Genomic DNA, 24,745 nt, shown 5'->3' with positions numbered 1-24,745 from the left:
CGGAGAGGAAGGAGGATGCGGAAGTGTCCGAGGAGGAGGAGGACAGGAGTTGGAGCTGCTGGACATGTATTTATCAGCCGTGAGGATCCAGCAGCTGTCCGGCAGCTAGGTACCGGTGTTATCCGACAATGCGATGGGTAACTGCTGGGCTTACTGTGCGGGTCTCTTCAGGAGAGAGGCCAACAGGATCCAGAGAGGAGGCGGGTAGGTGGAACATCACGGCTGTTGCTGCCTGAGCTAACTTAACTAGCATCATCTGAGCTGCTAACGTTAGCTAACAGTGGGTTAGCTCCCAGCTGATAGCACAGCATGTGAGTGTGTGTGTGTGTGTGTCAGTGTGGGCAGACTTCTAGTTCAGCTCCTGGTGGTGATGTGTTGCTGCTGGGAGATGGAGACCGGTCAGTCAGACACAGGCTGGGCTGTGTGAGGTCTCTGCGGGGTCCCAGCTGCAGTCACACGGTGTCAGCAGGACTCCAGACCCCACCCCTGTTCTCACCAGGGTGGACATGGAGGTGGTCAGGTCTAATTAATGGAGAGCAGCAGCATTAAAGACACATAAAGACAGAGCTGCTGATGAAGTAGACTAATACCTGGACACTGTCCCCCCCCTCCCAATACATACACTCACCTGATTGTTCATAGCGTTACTTACAGGCAGACATGTCACCCAATGTGTCATTAATCATTTATGATTTCATCCTGAGCTTTGTCACGATTAGAGCTTGCTTGTTGTCCTTGTGCAATTACTTTCACACATTTCTATAATGATAATAATACTAAACTTCATTTCTTTAGTACCTGTCAAAACCAGACTTATAAGGTTCTTAACAAAATACAGTATAAGTGAACAAACCATAGAAAAGCCAGATCATGCTCAACAGTGCAATGAACAAAACAGACACAAAACAAAGAAAACATGAAATAAAACATCAAAAACTGTAAGAATGCCTATATTTCTATACAGGTGAGTTTGTAACCACTTATTAAACTGAGGTACTGATTCTGCTGAGCTGATGTTGAGGTGAGGTTTGTTCCACAGTGTTGCAGCTGAAACCTTAAAAGCCTGATCTGTTTGGTTTTAAACCTCGATCATGGGACTTGTATCATCAAGAAAAGAGAGCCATATATTTGACTCAATTCTGTCAAGGACATTGTGCTTGACAGATAAAGCAGTTGTAAGTTTTTTAGTACGAGACCGGTGGTTTGGAAACTTCATACATTTGTATGTAACCACTTTGCTTGCTCCCATCAGGCCATGCTTTAACTAAGTAAAATGACAGCCATCTTGACTGGAGTAATACAAATTTAGGTTTTGCTCCATATTCAGTGAAATCAAATAATGTATTATTATTGTTGAACATGAGCTGAATAATTATTCATAAATTAGTTAAAGATATGAAAGGGTTAGTATGTAAGTTACGTCATCGATACAACCAATATCACCAGCTGTGATATCACTTGTTTTGGGTGTGGCCAAAGTGCAACGTGCTTTAAGGCTGAGCCAAACAAGAGCAACAGACATGTGTCATTTCAGAGAAATCACAGACCTAATCAATAATTCATTTAGATGAGCCTGATGTGAGGTCCTGGTATTGTGCACTGACTGCTTAATGAGCTGCACGTCATCCCTCCAGTGTTGATTAAACTTATTAAAGAACCAACCATGTTTTTGATGAATGGTACATAAGTCTATTGATGATTTCAGCGTATGATCTGTTGTATTAATGTAGACTAGTCATATGTCTGTGCCAATAATGAGATTTAAACAGTCACAGTGGACAGACGACCAGAACAAGACAAATCTTTAGAGCCATTTGATTAGTGCCTATTGATGAACGCTTTACTACTTGTCAAGACTTTTTTATCCAGTATCAGCTAATTTAACAAACATATGTCTTATCAGAGTGATGAAATATCTGGCTCCATTTAATTATCCAACAGTTTCTGATAAAAGCTGCTGCAGAATTTAAATTGCTAACAACAAAACATGCGTAATGAAGCTGCAGTCAGTTGCTAGTCTTATTTATAGTTAAGATTCTTTAAAAAAAAAAGTATGGTTATATATAATATACAGTAAATGTTGTAACTGTGAAAAATGAGCAACATATTCATTCACTGTGTAGTGATTAGAATCTGTATTTACTATTTGCTTTGTCCATATCACATCCAGTAGTTTAGTAGCCTCGCGAAATGTCCAAATGAGCTCTACGAGAATTCTCCTCCACACCTTCAACATTGTTGCCTTTAAACCTACCTGTCTCATACTGGGAGTTTCCTTCAACTGCAGCTGCTCAATTAACTCGCTCTCCCAGATTTCATGCTCTTGTCATGAGTTAATCTCAATGTCAGAGGTCTTAAATGTAATCATCATGCAACTACTGCGTTTTAAGTATCAGCAATTGAGTTTATATGTTTCCAGTCATCTGACTTTATAGCTAAGTATATGCCAGACATTAGAAGTGTTTCCCATCAGTGTTCATATGTTCTCTGAATCGTTCTTACAGATCCAAATATTTCCGAAGCAGCACCACAGGGGAACATTATACAATCGAGGTATGTCTCATATGTTTACTGCTGTTGTTTCTTTCTTTTTTTTTTTAATGTGTGATTTTATGTCTTATTGTGACTTTTTATTTTGCAGTTTGAAAATCTGGTCGAAAGTGATGAGGTAAGTCTGATCATCTCTCTGATTATATTTATATTTAAAGCTTTCCGTGCCTAAATAAGTTCACTTAAGATATTGTTAGTGACTTTTCTCTCAACTCTATTATTCAAGCAACTTGGGACCCAATTATATTGTATAAGACTGAGTAAGTGTTTTCGTGTAGTCTAATTAAATGCTGCATTAAGCCGGTACTCCCAGGACACTTTTTACTTTCAGACACCCATCTGACTTCCTCCAGTGATGGATAGAAACCGATGCGCACCCAACACACCCCCATCACTATAATAATGGCAGACTTCTGTTATTCCTTTCAAGGAGTAACTCGATTACTGTCTGCACAGTCCCAGACTAGTGGCACTCGAGTCAAACAGAGTGGTTAAAGGTCCCATGTTTATTTTGCATTTCAGGGGGAGGTAGAGAGTCCACAGCCATGCCCGAGGTAAGAAGTCTCATGACCCAAAAAATCACCATGATTATTCTCTGCCAAAAAAATAAATACATTAGCTCTATTCATTTGTCCTTTTATCAGGCCGATCAGTGAAGATGAGATCAAGCACCTCAAAGAACACCGCTATGCTGCCATCTCAGACAGGCAGATTAAGATAGACCAGAAGATCCAAGCAGAGGTAAGACAATTTATAAAAGCATCCTTTGACAGATCTATCTTTGTTAGATTAACAGCCCCCATTGTTTCACTTTATGTTTTAAGACCTATTTTTGCTTACTTATAATTTGCTGCATTGCTTTTTCTGTTTTGTAATTTTTTCTGTTCTGTCTCATTTGTTTTCATTTTGTTTATTTCTGCTCAGTTAGAGGCACAAGAGGAGAAGTTAAGACTAGAAGAGGAGGCTAGAAATGCCGCCCAGCGTGAGGCCGCCAGGTTGGCGCGTGAGCGAAAAATGAAGGAGGTGAGGCGGCACTGAACGCTCCCTTCTGCCAGCTTGATTACTGCTCGGCTTTACAACTTCTCCTCTAACCTGCTGGCCCTGTGCAGAGGCTGCCCAGCATTTCAAGCCATTCGCCCTCTGTGCACTTAGAGGACGCAATGATATTGTCTTTTTTTCATTCAAAGTTTTGTGCTCATTAACCTGTCTTTGTTATCCAGTCAAGTTTCAGTGTGTGTAGCATCATTAGCATTCTTGATCGTCATTTAGACAAACAAATCAAGAGGTTCATCCTAGGTGCACTGGAACAAATTGTCAGTTCAAGTCACTTCATAGTAGCAAGGCTTAATGTGTCACATTCATTTAACAATACAGGCAGTAAAATCAGAAAAAATTGAATTCTTTAAATTTTTTTGTCCCCACAACATATCAGGCATCAGGAGTAGAAAACAACAGATATTGGAATATATTAGAGTATCATAATTCTTCTCTTTCATCTTCATCTTATTATTGTTGTTGTATGAAATCATGATATAATAATAATGGAACTGCTATGAAGATTTCTCAATTGCTTTTCTTGCCACATTCCACTTTCTTTGTTGTTGCTTTGTTAAAGTTATTTACTCATGTGTTTTCCTGGTAGCACCATAACTGTTAAATTTCATTTCTCAGATTTATAAAGTGCGTCTGTAGTTTAATCATGAGAAGATATGACTTTTTTTCTGATGTTTTCATTGGCAGCTGTCTGCCCAGAGGACACGAGGGAAAGCAGATGGCCCTGGCAGTGAAACTCAAAGAAAGTGAGTCACTTGAGTTCGTTCATAAGACAACAGAATAGTTGTTGAGCTGAGGACAGGATGCAGTCATGAACTTCTGCTTTGGTTTCAGTTGACATATTAAAGAATATATTCACCTTAGTTTGTGCCAGATTTTGCCTCTCAGTCCTTCAGATGTGTGATGTTGCCATTTGGCAAAAACAATAGTTTGTTTTTTTTAAGCTCTCCACAGAAACATTGATTTAATGATGTGAGAGCTCGGTGTGCTGCTGCAGTCACAGTGTGTGGGCTGCAGAGCAGATATAACAGCACTACAAGGTATCCAGTCTCAGAGTTCAGTGCTTAATTCGTTTTTCATTGTAGCAGCAAGGAGCTGACAAATCCTCATACTCTCAGTGGTAATGAAAGGAGGCTGCAGAGCACAGCTGAGCACAGTATCAGCTTCCATCTCAGGTTTAAGTTAAAGTCTCCGCAGGAAGGTTTATTCAGGCCCACTGAGTTACGGGACTGATGATTTTTGTGCATGAATTGTTCTCAATTTTTTTGAGTGATTAGAATTAAACCTGTGTTATTCTCATATTGATTCATTACTGCCTGTTTCAGACAAGCCGGTGGGGAGGAATTCGATGTCTACCTCCAGAATGTAAAAGCCCAGTCTGAGGCTTTCAGGAGCAACAGTGAGTGAGATAATATACTTGATATTATTTTTTTTTCTTTGTCATTCAAGACCATCCTGCATTTACATGATTACATGGTCTGTGTTATGATAACTACTTCTTTTTTGCAGGACTTCCCTCTGACACCAATGTGGTGACTCCCAACACAGAGTACAGCTGGGATTTCACCACCAAGACTCGCTCCACTAACGATGACGGGACCTCACTGGATCTAGAGTGGGAGGATGAGGAAGGTAAGACTTAATGTTTGCTCATATTGAAAGGTTTTCTTTAGATAAGCTCTTTATTGTACTGTCGAGTGTTGCCTTTGATACCTCAGCTACAAAGTTTAAAGAAAAAAAGCATTTTAATTGGTGAAATGGTTGATCCATCGAACATTTATGTGATATTCAGGGTTTCAATCTCACTGAGAGACCAGAGTCAAGACTTTTCCCTCCCTTCAAAGCAGAGCTCCATTTTACAGCCAAGATTGATTATGTTTTCCAGTGACACTGCAGCAAAGAGGAGGAGGGAGGAGCTGATCAGGCCATTTCTTAACATAAAGCACTCTGTGTATGTTTTAATAAGGGATACCACAGCATGGAGATGCTAGACCCTCAAAATATCCAACGTTTTTAAGTCTTTTAACACCAAATCCTCATCATCCTGGTCGTCCCTCTCTCTTCTCCGACCTCATTTCTCTGCGGTGTGAGTGCTGCTCCACAGAGTAGACACTTTCGTTTTATAGATGCACTGTGAGACTAACAGCCAGGCCGCACTGGATGTGTGAGCACTGCATGTGCTTCCAAGAGCCTCTTAAGTATTTATAATTAGTGACGTCAGTTTTATATTCATAAAAACATTTTGTTGATTTCTCAGAGAATAATTCATGGATATTGATGAAAAGCAATCACACATGTGTAGGAGACTGATATTTATTAGTGTGCACAATTAGGAGCAGATCCAAATAAAAATCCAGATCCAGTGAATTTAAATGTGGTTTAATAAGGGGACTGTTGGGCCTTGGCTGAGGTATGAACTCTACGGAGTGTCATCCATGTTATTTGTATTAGTATGCGTTGTTCTAGGGCAGGGCACTTTGGGACTGCATGGGTTTATTGATTTTTATTCCCCACTACAAAACCTATTCAGCTCAGTCATGTGTACATATCACTGGGATATGTCCTCGCAGGTTGGGTTCCATGGAATGAAGGTGCAGTATGTTAAGATTAGAATGTGCATTAGATAGTCTCATGTAGGAACAGGCCATATGGGTTGTGGCCCCTCTGAGTCAGTTGACTGCCTGCAGCAGTTTTTGTCTTCAGTAACTTCTGCTGAGAGAACGAATGCCTGTGTCCTAATGTTGTAGGAATCAATCGGGCACTTCCAGCCTGGGAGAGGTCTCGGACGGAGGAGGACATCCTGCGTGCAGCCCTGAGGCCCGGCGGCAAGCAGATGACCAGCGGCCCGACCTCGACCTCTGAGGACTCCAACGCATTGGAGTGGGAGAATGATTTTGTGAGTACTCACCCAGAGGACAGTGCAAACACTGAATTTGAAGGGTTTGTCAATCCCGTCCTAGACACTCCCTCTGAGGATGCCTCGGACAACCAGGACAGATAGTGACGTCACCAAAGGAGAAGACGTTTGCCCTCTTCGTGTCAAAGCCCACCAGCTTTTTCGCCTCATGAAATGGAAATGTACTCCCTCGCTCTTCATATTCTGTAACATGAGACTGATGCTGCGTTAATATGTTGCAGAGCTCTCCACTATTGTGACATTTTTATCAACTACTCATTTTTCAGTGCCTTCATTTGCTAAATTAGCCGACCATTTTATGCATTGTAACTGATCGATTACATCCATTACTGTCTGACACGTTGTTCAGTAAGTGCTGATTTTCAAGCCACAGTGGCTGCTGCAGGACCTGTGTACTATTCTCACTGATATAAATGGGGACATGTCAATGGTTGTGGGATGGGATGTCCCACAGAATCATTTATTATGGTACTTTTTAAACCTCACAGGGGAAATTTGTTCTCTGCATTTAACCCTTTCAAACTATTTAGCAGTGGTGCCTGGAGAGCAACTGCAGTTCAGAGGTCAGCACCTTGCTCAGTGATAATGTCAATAGTATTCCTGCACATATTTAGAAGTGAGAAGAAACCTGACTAAGCACAAAAGAAACATCCCAACTACAGACAAAATCCTCCCCGCTTCCTTTTATTGTTTCTTTGTGGTCCACCAGGTATATTAAGTTATTGCATGATGGCTAGAAAAGCAACCGGGTTTTATTTTTAAGTTACTGATCAAAAACATGAAGCATTAGATTAAATTAATTTAATGACTCAGTTTAATAACAAAGCCACAGTTTCCACATTTGAGCCTGGACCCATGTTTGTCTCTTCATCAGTTGCTTGTTTAATGTTTTTTTGAGTCATGGGTCGATTGCTCCATGTCCCTGAACAAACTGTGCATTTTGGGAAATTATGTCAGTGCATGCACTCTGACAATAAGGCTGTGTTCATTGCACTGACATCACCCACAGTGACTTTTTTTTTTAAATGATGAACCAATCTGCTACAGAATCATTTTTGCCAAATGGAATCCATCAAATGAAAAACATTATAATTCCATAACTGTAACTGATGTATTTTCTGGGTTCTAACAGATCAACCAAACAGGTACCTAATGAGAAATGTATGGAACCAGGCTCAAAAGCAACTTCTGTATTTGAGTGTCATGTTCAGAAAAATAAATGTAAAGACACCCAAGCATGAAAACACATTCACCGTCCTTTAACAATAATATGATCAGTAGTAGTATGTTTCTCAGTTTACACATTTACATTAGTGACCATTTGACTTTTTATAAAACTGCATATGGAAGAACTTGCAATGACTTGTTCATGGGCTCTTTGTAGAACATCTGGGTTTTTAACTGGTCTTTTTCAAATCTGTATTTTCCAGTCATTTTCTTCATCTGGTTCAGTTTTCAACTGTGAGACCCATGGTCCCCATAACAGCACATAAAAACAACATTGAGAAGCTACAATTACTAATATTTCTAATTACTAATACTAATTTCCCCAGATATTCTAAATGTATTAAGTATGTGTCATTTGTCACACACAGAAAGCTCAAATATTCAGCCATCTGACTTATAATAATAGCTTTACTTGTATAGCACTTTTCAATACAGGTAACATAGTGCTTTACCACAAACAATATGAAAATCACAAACAGAGTACAATAATAATTATAAAGACACAGATAACAAAAGTCATAGACCTCATGCGATATAAAGGGGGTTTTCTGTTAAAATGTGTTTTAGGAGGTGAGATAAAACAGATAACTGATTCTGCTAGTCTAATCTCCTCTGGCAGATTGTTCCAAAGTGTAGGGGCCCTCACGACAAAGGCTTTATCTGATATATCCAAACCTGTTCCTCTAAACTAAAAACAACATTCCCAAATCCTAATAATGAAAGCAATATATTGTGTAAATTTAGATCTAAGATCGAATGCAAAGACTGACGCTATCGAACATTAACATGACTGTGGACCTGAACTGTGTCGTGTTCTGGACTTAAAGTGATCCAGTGCTGCTCTGCCAACTGATCTGCTGTATACATTATTGTGCATTACATTTTTATACCCTGACATTTTGATTCATCACATTAGTTGTTTGAGCACGAGAGGATTGTGTTTCACATTGATTATTTAATCCATTTGAATCAGTAGTTGACAGATTGCACTGTAATGTACGAAGGTTTGATTCGGTTTTAATAGACAGTCACTGATATGATGTGTGAAGAAGAAACTGCACTTCTGTTGTAAGTGTGTAGACGAGACACAGGTTCATTTTAATTCCTAATAAAAGAGTGTGTCTTTTAAAAATAGTATTGTTTTTAAACACATTTCAATATTCGCTTTTGCTGTGATTATGTGATCAGATTCATCACTGTTATTTTCTGTAAATCAAAACTGTACATTCCTTTCACACTGAGCCTAAGAAAAATAAAATATTTCAAAAAATATCATGGCCATCACATGAATTCACTGTAATGATCTGGTGCATATGAGCTGCCAAGCACATGGGAGTTGGTACATTATTGAACAGACGCAGCATCAAGTTAAACTGGCCTTGTTAGATGTTGATAAGTGCATAGTTATGTGCATTTAGTCACTTTAAACAAAGTATGTCACTCAGTCATAATGTTTGATTTTCTCTAATGAATATACAGAAAGACTCATACTAAAAACCATATCAGGAAATATGAGAATGTACCCGATGGTACCTCAGTCAATTCCAAGTCACATTTGCATCTAAGTGTAAATTACAAATGTACACCTCAAATAAAAAGTGAAACCAGTAAATCTAAACTTCTGAGAACTTGAAAGTCCACAATATATTCAATTTTCAATTATAACGATGCTCGTTATAGTCACTAACTACATGTACAATATATTTGGTTCATATAAAGCCCATTAAACAGTGAGGACCATCCAAAATGTGTATTTTGTGAATCACTTTCCAGTGAGACATATGGCAGCTGTAACACCAACTGTTGCTATAAACTGGGAACAACAATTACTCATTTAGCACTGGAGGATCTCAGCAGAAGGGAGTTAGTCATAAAACAGAGGCCTGCACAAGAGGGTGGATTTTTTTTGTCTTTTCTTTCCAAGGTTTCATTAATTAAAACTGTACAGTTTTTCTTTTTACATATGTCTGTAAATTAAAGTTGTCTTTGCATGTTTCCATTGATATGTTTCTTTGTTAGAGATTGTGGGATCAGTAGATTTTTATACATACAGTATATATTTGATTACCTAAAACCATGGCTGGTGGAGTTCTATATAGCAAACATTGCATTAGGAAACATGAAGACATACAGTATGAGAGCAGTTTCCTGAAAGGATCCACAGCCCCTATATGTTACTGTTCATTGTGAATATATAATTAGAGCAATGTAAACTCAACTCTGCACTGCGGCAACATCGTGGCATTGGAGTTGACACAACCTCACTATAAAAATAGCATCTAATCAATTCCCCTGCTGGTCATTTTTGAACAAATCATTACAGTCAACACTGAAAGGTTTTTCCTAATGGAGGAAGACATTGAAATAAAGAGTCAGATTATTTAAAAGAAAATGAAGCAGAACACTCCTGCAGGTCTTAAAAATATAAAAGTTGTGGGGGAAAAAATCACAAAGGGGTTTTCAGTGTTAAGTATGTATACATAGGTTTATGGACACTTGTAATTCCACAGACTACATTATTTGGGAAGATGGGGAGATCGTCTCATCTACTTTACAAAGCAACAGATTATGAACAGAAAATGTTACCTCTGCAAAGAGGATTATGTTTTCCTTTGCCTCTGTTTGTCTATTACTTAACAGGATTATACTAAAACTACTCAGTGGATTTACATGACACTTAGTGGAAGGATGTGGTATAGATCAGGAAAGAACCTCTTAAATTTTGGTTTGGACACTGATCAGGGAATGGATCCAGGGATTTGTATCACTTTCTTTGACATTGTGAGAAATTGCGTTTGGTGCAATTTTAACAGAAACTAATGGGACTGTTGGGCCTTGGTGGAAGTATGTATCCCTTCTAGTTCTTTTCACATTTTCCTTTTGTTTCCCTTCCATCTTAAGTTAATTTGAAAAGTGACCTTAATATCTCAGAGGGTGTCCACTTGATTACCTCAGTGTCCCCAAACCCCTGTTATGTCTCATATTTAATTTCTGCCAATAGATCCCTTTCACCTAAATCTTACCTTTAATGGTGCAGATAAAAAATGGATCTGGATCTAGTTCATGTACATGTGGTTTCATAAAGAGTGTGTCGGGCCTTGGTTGAGGTATGTGCTCTGCTGAGTGCACGTCCTGGTTTCAAATTCGAAACCTTCAGAGACAGGAGGTGTTCTTTTTTTCTCTCGACCACACTTGCCAGATCTGAGTCCGCACGGCGCGGGAGAAGCGACCAGGAAGCAGCAGATTGTAGTTTCTCTGAACTGTGGCAGTAAACGAGGATGTGGTGATTATTCCACAGCTGCTCACAACTGAACCGAGGTCGCCCACCAGCGGTTGGACGTGAACATCGTGTTTCACTTCGGACTCTGACGACGGGACGGAGACTCGGGACCGTTTCCCCCTGCGGAGCTCGGTTCCTCCGGTGGAAACAGACGTGGCGGACTTCGTTATTACTTCGACTAATGAAGAGTTGGACGCGTTAAGAGCGCGGGAACAGTGGGAGTCTCGAGGACGCGACTACAAAGGACAACAATACACAAACCGCAGAGCTCCAGACTCAGTGGAGCCAGCAACTTGTGAGACGTCCCAGAGCCGCAGCACGACCCCCGTAAGACTCCCAACTTCTCCGTCCGACAGTCGGCAGCCCCGCAGAGCAGACATCGTGTTGTGTGATACACGTTCCGCTGTTTTTTAATTTCACTTTTTATCACCGCGATCATTTTTGCTGCAGCTGTCAAAGGTGGACAAAGTTTGTTCATTCGGAACATTCTCGGATCAATGCGCCAGAAAAGCGAATGAATGAGAGGTTAGACATGGACTGTATTGCTTTTTAAAATGTCATAAAACAGCGTTTATATTCCTGGTGTTATGTTCGTATTTTATAATAAATTAGTAATTTAAATATAACATAAGATCACTAAAGAGAGCACTAGTTTGTGAGTACGGCGGAGTGATCTGCACTCTGCCTCTGCAGTCTACTAGTCTCCAGGAGCTGGAGGACATGGCACGGGGGAGACAGAGGGAAGAAGCCGAGGAAAACCAGAGGAACTCCCTTAAGAGAGTAGGAGCCGCAGCTTAGACGTTCACGGGAACACACGTAGCCTCGGGTCGCGTGTATCGCCGGACAGGTATGTGATTAAATAGCTGCTGGGTTGCAAAGCGCGGAGGTGAACTTGAGGGAGCTACATCAGTAGTTGCTGCGCAGAGGCTCGCCGCTCTCCTTTCCCAGGGCTGGGCTAACGGCTAGCATAGCTTAGCTTCAGTTGCGAGAAGTTCAAAAAAGTTTCTGGAATGGAGGAAGAGGAGGGCGGCTGAAGCAACCGAGGCCAGCCGCTCGGAGGTGTGGAGGTTTGGCGCCCAACGTAAGAGTTTCAAGAGGAAACCGTGTCTTTTAATGTTCGCCTCTGTTAGTTTCAGTTTTTTAAAAGCGACTGTAACTTAAAGCTAAGTTGTTAACGTTAGCTAAGGTAGTTAGCAAATCCTCGAGGTTGCTTACGTTAGCTTGCTGCTGTCATCTAATGCCGCTCAATTCATGTTTTACACAGTAACTCTGCGTTTTCTGTGCCGCAGCTAAATAATAGCATCACTTAACGTTATTTTTAATGCGTGTGTGATGTGCGATGCGTCTCCCGGAGTCCCTCTCCTCATTCCCTGGGTGGGGAGGGGGCTGCTTTCTCCTTACCAGTCGTTCTTCCATATTTTCTGTTCCCTGTACTTCATGCTTGTCAAGTTTTTCAGACAGATCTCACACAGTAGAGCGAAGTGCTATTCTTGAGGTTATGAATTTAGAGCGTTTTTGCGGGTCCTATCAACACGAGGATGATGGCAGTGTTCATTCGTGTAAGTCATGGGAGTCCAACCTGTGATGAACATGTACTCTATGCGGGCCAGTGGAGCAGAGATTTCGGGATGGATTTCATTGTTTACCACCTCTAGGTGTCTTCTTTTCCAGTTCGTAAGGAGTGGGTAGGTCTTTGGAAAGAGCTTCAGAACAGAATTGATCTCGGTATCTGTTCTGTAGTCGAAATTATGACGTGACTCTTTAAATATTTGAAATCCATGGAAATTAGTTACACGTATGTTGTTTGGATTGTAGTCTAAAAAATTGCAAGGCTGTTCAATATGGGAAATTCTCGGGACATAATTTCTCATTAAACATAGTGAATCCTCTTCTTTATTTCAAATTTGTATAATTTATATGATCAGGCTTTTAGTGGAAACCACCGATAGTTGTTGTAAGTGTGGTCGGAGAGCGTCTCTAATCATGGCTATAGTTAATTTAAGCACTAGCCAGTCAATCATGGGCTTCATTCTCCCCACCAGCCCTGCTCCACAATGTGACTTTTGTAAGTGTGGTCAAGGTTGATTTCATTTTCAGCCTTTGATGGGGGAAAACACAAAGAACTATCAGTGTGAAGTCTTGTTTGTAGAGAGGGATCCACTTTATCTGGAGGATTAGTCATTGAGATTCAAATCAGCTTTTGCTTTAGTCGTCAGCTCAGGCGAGTTATATCTACCACGTGTTGATTAAACAATATCTTCCTGCATGTTTCACAACAGAACAGATCGGACCTGTCTTCAAGTTGAAATCTGTTACTCGGCATTGCTCACCCAGCAGTGAACTGATGAATCACTGCTGATCCAGTCTAAAAGAGGGCTAGTCACAGCGAGGTCTCTGACTGGGCAGGCTGTGTGGAAATAACGACTGAAACTGGTGAATGTAAGAAAAGAGAAACTCGGATCATAGAAAAGCTAATAATTGCTGTCTGTGCCTACATGTCCTACTTTAGGTTTCCCTCTTCTTTCATGTGCACGTAGAACAATAAGCAGTGGAAGTGGGTGCAGTGCTGTTGGACAGCTGTGTTCTGGAAGGGAGGGATGGGATGAGGGAGGAAGGAGCTCTTTGTGGTCACATCCTTTTCGACAGGGGCCGGTTTCACAAGCCCCCCAAACAGCTGCTGCTGTGGGCTACATGTGTTTGTCCGCTTGCTGCGGCCGCATGATATAGATTGAAGTGTCATATATCACAGCATGATTGGTTTCATACATGTAGTTGGGTTATTGTTTCGGTTCGAAATCCGCAGCACAATGCAGTAGCATGTGGAAATAGTTTAAAGGGGCAGTCATTGGAGACCTCCTGATGTAATGTAATTTTTTAAGATGGTGATTCTATAATTTATTGTTTTATGAGTCATAGTTGAGCAATACAGAAGTGGCTGATGAAACACTAGAGAACCTAGAACAAGAAGAGTTTCTCCATTAATCTTTTTCTTACAAATCTGACTTTTATCAGATTAATATTATTTGTCTGTCTGTTGGCCCAAAAACCAGACAGTAGGCTGCCTCCTTTACACTTAACGTGACCATATCTACAAACAACTCTTAACTATTTAATTGATACAACTATACTTTTATATTGTAATGAAGCCCATTTCTGCTGGCATCCTCACATCTTTAACTTTCTGTGCATGTGTTTCAGTCTATACATTGAACATAGTTTAAATGACATAATATATTATAATATAATAATATAACCTATGAGTACTACCAGTGTAATTCAATTTAATTTGTGTATTGATCAGTATGTTTACTTTGGACCTAAATGTATATGTTCCATGTATTGGCACTACAGCATTTTATATTGGTTAATACATAATATTATCATTCTACCTATTGTCTGTTAGAGCAGCTTGCTAGCTTTACATGCCATTTAGGGTATTTGACACAAAGAGTTTTGTCTTTTCATATGCATTATCTGCAAGTTCTCTATATAACACCTATCAGATAATTGACTCATCTTAGTTTCAGGAAGACTGAGGCTCTTTTTAGAAATGATGTGACTGATATAAAGAGGACAAAGGGCTTTTTGATCAGCCTGATGATTAAGAATAGTGTCAGTCACATGCTGTGTCATGCTTTTTAAAATTTATTTGAATTGTAATTATCATTCAACTCTTACAATTGCTTAGTTCTTGGCCCCTTAATGTAAAGCCTGACAAATCAGTTTCACATATTGTCGCTCTTTTCTGTTTTGTAGGTGGCCGATGGAGTAAAACTCTGACTGTACTTGGTTTGAGAAGTCAGCCCGGAGAGGAGTTGGGAGTTGTTGATGAGAACTGGTCAGTACCTTATTTCTAAGCCTGTGGACTTGCACCAGTGAGACCTGCTGCAACGTGTCACTTCGACAGAGGTCCCGATCTCAGCTCCTGCAGCCTGCACCCCCTCCCTCCATCAGTGGTGGTGACCCAGCTCCGGACAGCTTGCTGCAGGGCCCTTCCTGAGCAGCAGCAGCTGCGTCCTGCTTGCTGACTCCCCTCCCTCCCCTGCTTCCTGTCCTTGGTCAGACAAGGCTAAAGCCTCCTCTCCCCTACCCCACCCATCATCTCTGTACCCTCTAACACACATTCAAGTGCTTTATTTTGTTGACTACACTCTCACACACCAGTTTAGGCTACTAACACTATTGGGAGATCGGCAGCAGGGGACTCATAGACCTCTCGGTCCCTTTTGAAGTGACCATCCTACAGAGTTCCTGCCTGTTACCCGCACTACAGCCATGACCTCCATGTCCAGTCTTTTTTCCTTCACAAGCCCAGCAGTCAAACGGCTGCTTGGCTGGAAGCAGGGAGACGAGGAGGAGAAATGGGCAGAAAAGGCTGTGGATGCGCTTGTGAAGAAGTTGAAGAAAAAGAAAGGTGCCATGGAGGACCTGGAAAAAGCCCTGAGCTGCCCGGGACAGCCCAGCAAGTGTGTTACCATTCCAAGATCATTGGACGGCCGGCTACAGGTTTCCCACAGAAAAGGCCTGCCTCACGTCATCTACTGCCGAGTGTGGCGCTGGCCCGACCTCCAGTCCCACCACGAGCTCAAACCCCTGGAGGTGTGCGAGTACCCGTTTGGTTCCAAACAGAAGGAGGTCTGCATCAACCCATATCACTACAAGCGAGTGGAGAGCCCTGGTAGGTACCTGTGTTGTCAGGGTATATGGTATTTGTTATTTTTTACTAGTCGATTATTGTTAGACACCTACTGAAGTGTGTTATTCATCTTGTATTTGAAGTTATACTTAGATATTTACATTTAATGGCATAAATGTTTCTGTTCACACAACTGAAAAACAGCAACACTGTTTTTTAACGACTGGATTGAACAGAAAAGATTAAACCAGTGTAGAGCTTTGCACATCCCTTAGCTAGAGCTCTGAGTAAACTGTGGAGCTGGTAAACAAATCCACTGAGGTCAGGAGGCTGTCATCACACGGGCTTGTTCCACCAACCCCCTCCATTTCACAGAAAATCAATATCACTAGCTCTTTTGGAGTCTTATTAGATTATATGCCTCAGGCACTCCAGATGGGGTGTGGCATCAGAGTGGCTTACTAAATGCATAAACCACTCAGACGAAACTCCCAGCACTTTCTCATTTCTACCCCTCCCTCCTTCTCCCGGTCACTTACACACTGCATCACATACATTTATGGATGACCCCGGGGGCAAACTCTCTGACATTAGACTGGTCTGCAATTGCCAGCTCTGTATTGACTGGTTCAAGGATACGGATCACATGTTGGTCAAGAGAGACAGCATGTCATATCATTTGAACCAATGCTGGTAATTGTGGAGGGGCAGCATTGGAACTTTAATACTGAGGGTCAGTCAGTAGATGAAATGCAAGGCTGGCGAAAACTCACACCATGATTTTGACAAAGTTGAAAATTAAAATAAACAGAGGTTATTTTATGTAAATATCTTGCAAGACATACTTTAGGTTGTATGTTTTCTTATGGTTAACAGTTGAAGTTCTTAGTTTTGTTTAAGTTATTGGTTGTAAAGAATTACCCTCATTGAATGACAGTAAAGTTGAATCATAATTTTGCTGTCTGTCTTATGTCACCAGCACATCAGCCACAAGAATAAGTACTGGGAGATAAGAAATATAGTGACGTCTGCTGGCCCAACAGTGATTTAATTATTGTAAAGATTAGAGCTGAAACAATCAATTGGTGCAACTGTCAATTAATTAGTTTTAATTGAAGTTTTGTTATTTTTAAGGATTTGGAAAAACACCAATATCATCTTCTTCATTTTGAGAAAATGTTGTTTTATGTTATTGTCAGTTTACCAGCTTTACCTCAGCCTACATGTAAATAAAATCACCCTTTTAAAGCCATCACTTTTGGCCACACATGTGACTGAGTTGCATGAACTGCATTAACTGAGTGGGGAATAGAAGCTTATGTGTCAAGGTATCTAGCTTGCATATGAGGTGTTATGGAAACATTGGTAAATTGTAGCATTAACCTGTGAGAAACCTATGAATCTCAAGTGGTAGTTCATTGTGAAGTGCTTTTGTTTCTTCTTCCGATTCATTAAACAAGAAAAAATGTGCTGCTCCACTAATGAACATCTTCTGTGAGCACTGTGGCTTCATTTCAAAGAGCATGTCCATGGAGGGTCTGTTGGTATTAGTTGAATTTCTCAATTTTCATCAATAGAAAGGATACATATATACACTCCAGGTTTACTGGTTATGATGCATTGCCACCTTAAATTAATTGTCAAGATTGTTTCTAAGTTTTGATGTTTTGATTAATTTTCAACAAACCCACTTTCCTCCTTTATTCTATCATCCAGTGCTTCCTCCTGTCCTGGTACCGCGGCACAGCGAGTTCAACCCGCAGCATAGCTTGCTGGTACAGTTCCGTAACCTCACCCACAATGAGCCACACATGCCCCTGAATGCCACCTTTCCAGAGTCCTTCCAGCAGCCTCACAGTGGGGGCGGCAGCAGCAGCGGTGGTGGAGGTGGAGGAGGCTCTTTCCCCATCTCTCCCAACTCGCCGTATCCTCCTTCTCCAGCCAGCAGTGGTACTTATCCAAATTCTCCGGCCAGCTCGGGGCCCTCCAGTCCATTCCAGCTCCCAGGTACAAGATATACACTAATTTACCTGACTCAGGGAAAGTTGCCAGACTATTGTTTTTCTGGATTGTTGCTGTCTTGTAGCTGATTTCTATGTTTAAAGTAAAGAATGTATGTATTGATTATAAGTTAGTGCCAAAAGTTCTTCAGATTACTCACTTTTTCAATGTGTATCATTTAAAAAAAGCTGCAATAAAGCATCCTGGCATTAACTTAGTAAATGGTGAACTTGAATAGCAAATAATTCAGTCTTTTTCCTTACTAATTAGTTTAAACATGTACATGCTAATGTTCATCTCTTGGCAATTTGTATCCAAGCTCTAACCAGGCCAGGTTATTATATCTGTCCAAATATAAAAAGCTACAGCTCTTAATGAGAACAAAAGAAATGCCACCTAAGCAGTGTCCACCAGAGCCAACCCTGCTGGCTGCTGGCGAGGCCCTAACTCAGTGGAGCAGGCAGCTTTACTGTCTCATTGTTATTGAATGGAGACAGAACAGATATATTCACATAAAGCAGCATCCTTCTGTCTTGTTCAATAGACGTGGTTTATCGGAAAATTCATCCTTTACTGTTCTTGTTATACTCGTGTGTGTGTGTGTGTGTGTGTGTGTGTGTGTGTGTGTGTGTGTGTGTGTGTGTGTGTGTGTGTGTGTGTGTGTGTGTGTGTGTGTGTGTGTGTGTGGTGACTAGTGCTCTGTTCTGCTCCAGTCCAGATCTGCTGACACATCTGGTGGCTGCAGGCAGTAGAAAATGTTTTTAATGCCCGTTTAGCATTCAAGCTTATTTGTGTTGAACAGCCCTGATCATCATTTTCAGAGTGCGATCTTAGTGGAGCTTTTCTTCATTGTTTTTTCCTGTGTATCTCATTGTGGACCTGAAAGCTCATATTGCCTCACTGTTGGGAATGAGTTAGCATGTGGCTTAGTAAGTGAGGGATATGTGTAATCAGACACCATTTCCGGGGTACGGATCCTGTGATGATTGTTGGAGTCTAGGGAGATGGTTTGTGTGTGTGTGTGGGTGTTTGTATGTGTGTCTCACAGACCATTTGCCAGCAACAACAACTGGTCTCATCGTCACTAACTGCTCTCTTAATGTCTCAGCTGACACCCCACCCCCAGCCTACATGCCCCCTGATGAGCAGCTGGGCCAGGAGAATCAGTCCATGGAAACAAGCAGCAGTGTGGTGCCGCAGAACATGCCCAGAGGAGGTAAGGAGTACCCACATTTAGACTGACAGTCATAAAGATGACAAGTAAATGATCAACAGTGAAAGGATTACATACCTGGCAGACAGTCATTTGTGAAGGCTTATAAAGATCCATGGTGATGGCTAGTATATCAGGAATGCCTTGGAGGAATTTCTTAATGTTTAGTACATTAAAATGATAAGAATTTGTTTGTCAAGAGATCATTGTGACCTCGCAAAATACCTCTCTGGCCATAAACCACTCAAGTATTCATTACATTTCAAAAAAATGTCCTACATGATGAATTGGTGGCATTTTAGATCCGAAACATCAGATGTCAACTTCACGTATCATCATTTTCTGCAAACCACTCCATTTATGATGGAGGAAAAGATTATGACCCTATTTTTCTGCAAAAGACTGGTTGATCAAGGCAATGACCCCTAATTCTATTTTTCTTTTCTCAACGCAGTGGTCTCATTGAAATGAATTGAGTAGCTCTGTGTCTGTACCATTTGTACATTTTTGTCCTCAATCCTAGGCCTTCTAAGCTAAGTCTTATCTGTGTTTGTTGTTTCCCAGTCCTCCCCAGTTATTAATTTTTAGTCCTGCTGGGTTGTTTACTGATTTATCAATGGGATCATTTGAACAGTTTCTGGTGTTCGCTTTGCTTTAAAAAAAATCAACAATAAAGTGATGTGATTTTTATCAAAATGCTCCTTATTTGTAGTCATGTGTTTTTAAGAAAATAGAATCCAGGCTGTTGTGTCTGCTGCCACAATGATCATAGATTTGATATGTAAAAGTCTGGGAAATGTATTGTTAATGTGAACCTCCTGCTGTAGTTTCCACTATATGAAATAGTTTCCATAACAACGAGAGCAGTTAATGAGCAGCACGTTAACTGCTCTCATCCAGTTTCACCTCGTTAGTAAATGAATCCAGTCCCAGTGGCTTTATAAGTGTATATAATATACCTGCATACTGAACGATTTTATGTCACGTTTGGGAAGAATTTCAATCCTCGTGTTCATGGGAAACGCACTGTATAACTGTATAAGCCAGTTACAGATTCTTATTGAGAGTTTTATATAGAGCGTTGGAAGACCTGACTGTCCCACGCTGCAGAAAGATGGAGATTTACTTGCTTTTAACCTCGTTTGCTCTTGCATGATTGCTGCCTTATATAGAGTTGGTTGTGGCCATCCTCACAAATTGATGCCATGCGTTTGGAAGATGCAGCAAACACATGGGGCAGTGACAACAATGTTTTGAAGACGAGCCAAATAACCAAGAGAAAAACATACTCGCCACTGTCATGTGCATGATTTCAGAACTAACACCAGAATGGCACTCAGTAGAACACACAAAGCCCAATGACTGGTAGTTTTTTGAAATGCTGTTGAGAGACAAACCAAGAAATGTAGATGCAAAAATGGTGACCCTCTTTGAGTTTCGCCATGTTTGTTTCAATCCATGGTCTGAGCCTGAAGTAGCACACGCAGAGCACAGTCAACCAACTGTACCTTAAACATATTTCTTTGTCAGATGTGTCTTAATCAAAGTCTAATTCCCTCTGTCAGAGAGTTTATGCCTCACCTCTGTTTGTGACCTGTTGTTTTCCCAGATGTGCAACCAGTTGAGTACGAGGAGCCGAGCCACTGGTGCTCTATTGTCTACTATGAGCTCAACAATCGTGTAGGTGAGGCTTATCATGCCTCTTCAACCAGCGTTCTTGTGGATGGCTTCACTGACCCTTCAAACAACAAGAACCGCTTCTGCCTCGGACTGCTGTCCAACGTCAACCGGAACTCCACAATCGAAAACACCCGTCGACACATTGGCAAAGGTATAACTAACGCTCACACACGGAATGAGAGGCAGATTGATTAGATACTTATTTGTAGTTTGTGTTAGGGCTGGGCGATAAAAAATAATTCTCTCAATATGACTTTTCCTTGATAGAAATATAAGACATGGTCAGTAGAACTAAGGATCAGGACAGACGCACATTAAAGGTCCGGTTGTCATGTGTGGGAGTCTGCTTCCTTCTTACTCCTCTGCTGACCGACGCTCATTTTACCAATATACACATTCACTGATCAGAAGTTATTAGGACACGTACAGGAATGATGTTTGTTTGATTTTGAGACACATTTATGAGACACGTTTAAATTGTTTACACAATAGACGAAATGTGACGTACACAGACAGGACATCGGGGTTAAATTGACCAGAACGATCCTGTTTCATGATCCAACACCATCAGTTAATAACTAAATACATTCATTATCAGTTTGTGTGTGAAGGACAGAGACAAGCAGACACACACACACACACACACACTTATGAAACAACGCAGTCTTATAACTTCAGAGTTGCAGAAGAAGCGATGACCTGTTTTTCCAGGAGCATAAGTATGAATTCAGCAGGTTTTCATAAAGATCAGTTGTGTGTGAGTGATTAGAAAAAACCAGAGGAGCAGAGTCACTTGTTGACCTGGGCAGAGTAATGTACCTCAGTGGAGTGGTGCTGATTTGATTTATATATTGATATCGACTGATATGAAAATGTCCTGAACATCATTTGTCTGTTTCTGTTTTCCAGGTGTGCACCTGTACTATGTGGGAGGGGAGGTTTATGCAGAGTGCCTCAGTGACACCAGCATTTTTGTCCAGAGCCGTAACTGTAACTATCACCACGGTTTCCACCCCACCACTGTCTGCAAGATCCCCAGTGGATGTAGCCTCAAGATTTTCAACAACCAGGAGTTTGCTCAGCTTCTGGCCCAGTCGGTCAACCACGGCTTTGAGGCCGTCTATGAGCTTACCAAGATGTGCACCATTAGGATGAGCTTTGTCAAGGTAAGAGCTCCAAGTCGAGGACAGACTGGGACAGTTAAATATGTCTCATAGACAGAGAATGTCCACACAAATGGGTCTGGACTTTCTCCTGGGTTTGCATTTCACTAATGAACAACACAGCATGAAATTCCCCACTCAGACAAATCTACATCAGAACAGAAATCTCCAAAGCGTTCAGTTGAGGGGTGTTACATTAGGCAGAGGCAGGACGAAGCGTATAAATTCAGCTCAGATATCACATTTTTTTGTTTAGAGCACATTCACACCTGCATCTGCTCTCATCATCTGAAGCTCTTGACCTCTTCATCAGTGTCTTCAATGTGTTTGATAATTCCTTTTCTTTCTAAGATAGTTGTTTTTATTTTGTTTCTGTCATTTTTGCACATGCATGTTAGAACCGTCAGCAACACGCCCACTTGGTCGCAGTGAATCTGAAAAATGTCCAGAGATTATCTGGAGTTCAGTGCATGTCTTTTTTGAACTAGAGGCAAACTTCATCATTGTTACTCATTGTTGTATGATTTGCTCTGCCTCCTCAGGGCTGGGGAGCTGAGTACCACCGACAGGATGTCACCAGCACCCCCTGCTGGATCGAAGTGCACCTGCATGGGCCCCTCCAGTGGCTGGACAAGGTGCTAACACAAATGGGTTCGCCTCTCAACCCCATCTCCTCTGTGTCCTAATGATGGACCTGAGAGCCCCTTTTTTTACCTTTTTTTCCCCCTCAGTGATTTATAATTTAAGGTGGTCTTAACGGCTGAACTGTTTACACTTACTTTGGGAAGGGATGATGAAATCTGGCTGAAAATTCAACAGCAGCCAAAATCCAGTTGTTGAAACTGAGTAACATTATAAGCCGATACCTGGAGAAAGAGAGGAATAAGGAAATCCCAAGTAGCAGTAACGAAATGGACACACTACTGCTTGACAATGTTACAACACCTGCAAGAATTGAGGGCTCCGTTGTCAAGCTTGAATCTGACAAATGTTAATTTTTGCATCAAGTTTTATTGTTTTTCCTCAAATGATTTATTCTCTGTATGTGTAGTTTTTAGTGAAGCAGAACTGTTTCACTAGTCTGCCTTGTGTCTGACAGATGAATTGGATTTTTACCGAACTCCTTTCTTACATTGTCGTCTCGGTGTCAGATATTTACGATTTAAGATGTAGACACAATTATGTTTACCATTAGGCTCAGATATAACAAATGCTTTCTTTTTTATAGTCTCTACTGTTAGAAATGAACACTGAGCTACTGCCTTTTAAGAAAGTTACATATGCCAACCTGATAGTTTTTATTGTTGGGAGATCAATCACTGAACAAGTATAACATGCCATAAGCTAACAACAGTGTGAATGTTGCATCTATTGCAGTATAAGTAGTCATTAATGGTATAATCAGACCGTGGACGACATCATTATTACTGATTCTTGTTTGTACTCTCAAGTTCAAGTAAGAGTGACTGTATTTTCCATACTCACTGTATTAACAATATTGTGCACTCGTGGATTTTTTTGGAGGCATATTAAATTTTGGCGTGGGTACCAAGGCATTATGTTGATAGATAATTGACTTCATTAGCTCAATGAAATAAACAGGTTATTTGGTAACAATGATTGTTTATTTTTCTGTTCCTCTGTCCTTTCACATTTCAGCTGAAACCTTGGCCTCTGATATGAATGAAGTGTTGAAATGTGATGAATCAACATAGATATACACAGTCACAATCACACTAGGCAAAGTACAGATCTAAGCAGTGAGTTACTGTGTTCATGAAAGACTGAGGATGGATTTCCAACACATCACCATTCACCACTGAACACTGGTCTACTTGTGATTATACATGTCTGAATAGTTGCTTAAGATTTAATCAAACACAAATCATAGCTCTAGAATAATTAATGCCCCATCGTAAACTCGTAAAAACATCACATGAAACAAATGATGCATTTTTCAATCTGGTAATGTTAAATATCTGTTTGATGCATTTCATGACATTAACAAATCACAGTAAGGTTCCATCAATTTATTCAAACAATGAAAAACTCATGTTAGGCAAGACATTGCATTTGCTGCTAGTTAGGAATGAGATTTAAAATAGGTAATGCTTCCCTGTGTTCTAATGCAAATGTCCTGCTATGTGGAGGACTGTAATAATTCCCTCTGCCAAAGGTGTAATGTTTTTACCCCTGTCCGTCAGTTGGTGTGCATGTTAGTTTGTAAACAAGATAACACAAACACTTCTTGAGGGATTACCACAGAACTAGGTGGAAGGATGCAGTGTGGGTCAGTAAAGAACTCATTAAATTGAGTTGCAGATCTGGATCAGGGGACAGATCCAATGCTTTGTCACTTTATCACGAATTTTGTTTTTTTACATTTTCACAGATTTCCTAGGGAATAGTTCATGGATATTGATGAAAATAAACAGGAGTGTAAACTTCCGTGCAGCTTGAATGATTCTAACCATAAAGCAAACTATTGAGCCCCGGTCGAGGTATGTGCCCTGCTGAGTGCCACTCTAGTGGAGATTGTCTTCAAAAGAACAGGTAAACTTTAATCTATCAGCACAGTAAAGTAAGTATATCATTAGTCTAACCACATGATGCCATAATTGTATGTATTCTTCGAGACATGTACCAAACCACAGCCTGACAGACTTTCCATGAAGTTCATTTTTCATATTCACTTAAATATTTTGAATGTTTTATTTTTGCAATCATTTGAATTATCGAGCAAGTAGAAATGGATTTATTTGAACCACCAAGCTTGATTATTAATGATTATAAATCTCTTATTAATAAATTAGCCATTTCAGGCTCAATAATGAATTTAATTAAATGAAACTCTGGCCTCTCATTTCTATATCATTAATATATAATTTAATAAAAAGACTAGATCTATAAATGTTGAATAATAAATTCACTGCAATACCTAACAACATCAGAAACATAAAATATGCTTCAGTCATTTTTTAAATCACGTTTTAGGTCAACAGGTGCAAGTTTCACACGTTTTTTG

The 24,745-nt window shown here is 40.6% G+C and overlaps 2 protein-coding genes across 7 annotated transcripts; both read left to right on the top strand.

Annotated features, from left to right (window-relative positions):
- ap1ar (adaptor related protein complex 1 associated regulatory protein) lies at positions 1 to 9,019 on the top strand. Of its 2 annotated transcripts, XM_020085331.2 has the most exons (10): positions 2 to 204; positions 2,505 to 2,553; positions 2,642 to 2,668; positions 3,073 to 3,104; positions 3,195 to 3,291; positions 3,475 to 3,573; positions 4,291 to 4,349; positions 4,929 to 5,002; positions 5,113 to 5,235; positions 6,351 to 9,019. In XM_020085331.2, the coding sequence occupies exons 1-10, from the start codon at positions 134 to 136 to the stop codon at positions 6,602 to 6,604; spliced, it is 885 nt and encodes a 294-aa protein (XP_019940890.1). In that variant the 5' UTR covers positions 2 to 133; the 3' UTR covers positions 6,605 to 9,019. The 2 variants fall into 2 exon arrangements, with proteins under 2 accessions (XP_019940897.1, XP_019940890.1); XM_020085338.2 differs by lacking the exon at positions 3,475 to 3,573 and having other exon boundaries at positions 1 to 204.
- A 1,864-nt stretch (positions 9,020 to 10,883) lies between these two features.
- Positions 10,884 to 23,337, top strand: smad5 (SMAD family member 5). Of its 5 annotated transcripts, XM_069531985.1 has the most exons (8): positions 10,966 to 11,552; positions 11,721 to 11,874; positions 14,784 to 15,705; positions 17,380 to 17,670; positions 18,773 to 18,880; positions 20,487 to 20,708; positions 21,467 to 21,723; positions 22,263 to 23,337. In XM_069531985.1, the coding sequence occupies exons 3-8, from the start codon at positions 15,303 to 15,305 to the stop codon at positions 22,404 to 22,406; spliced, it is 1,425 nt and encodes a 474-aa protein (XP_069388086.1). In that variant the 5' UTR covers positions 10,966 to 11,552; positions 11,721 to 11,874; positions 14,784 to 15,302; the 3' UTR covers positions 22,407 to 23,337. The 5 variants fall into 5 exon arrangements, with proteins under 5 accessions (XP_019938203.1, XP_019938210.1, XP_069388086.1 ...); XM_020082644.2 differs by lacking the exon at positions 11,721 to 11,874 and having other exon boundaries at positions 10,884 to 11,552; XM_020082651.2 differs by lacking the exon at positions 11,721 to 11,874 and having other exon boundaries at positions 10,942 to 11,354.
- The last annotated feature ends 1,408 nt before the right edge of the window (positions 23,338 to 24,745 follow it).

This window comes from Paralichthys olivaceus, chromosome 9 (genome assembly GCF_024713975.1).
Source record: "Paralichthys olivaceus isolate ysfri-2021 chromosome 9, ASM2471397v2, whole genome shotgun sequence".
In the NCBI taxonomy this organism is placed as follows: domain Eukaryota; kingdom Metazoa; phylum Chordata; class Actinopteri; order Pleuronectiformes; family Paralichthyidae; genus Paralichthys; species Paralichthys olivaceus.
The sequence above is the reverse complement of the archived record's forward strand: the minus strand, read 5'-3'. Positions and strand labels throughout refer to the sequence as shown.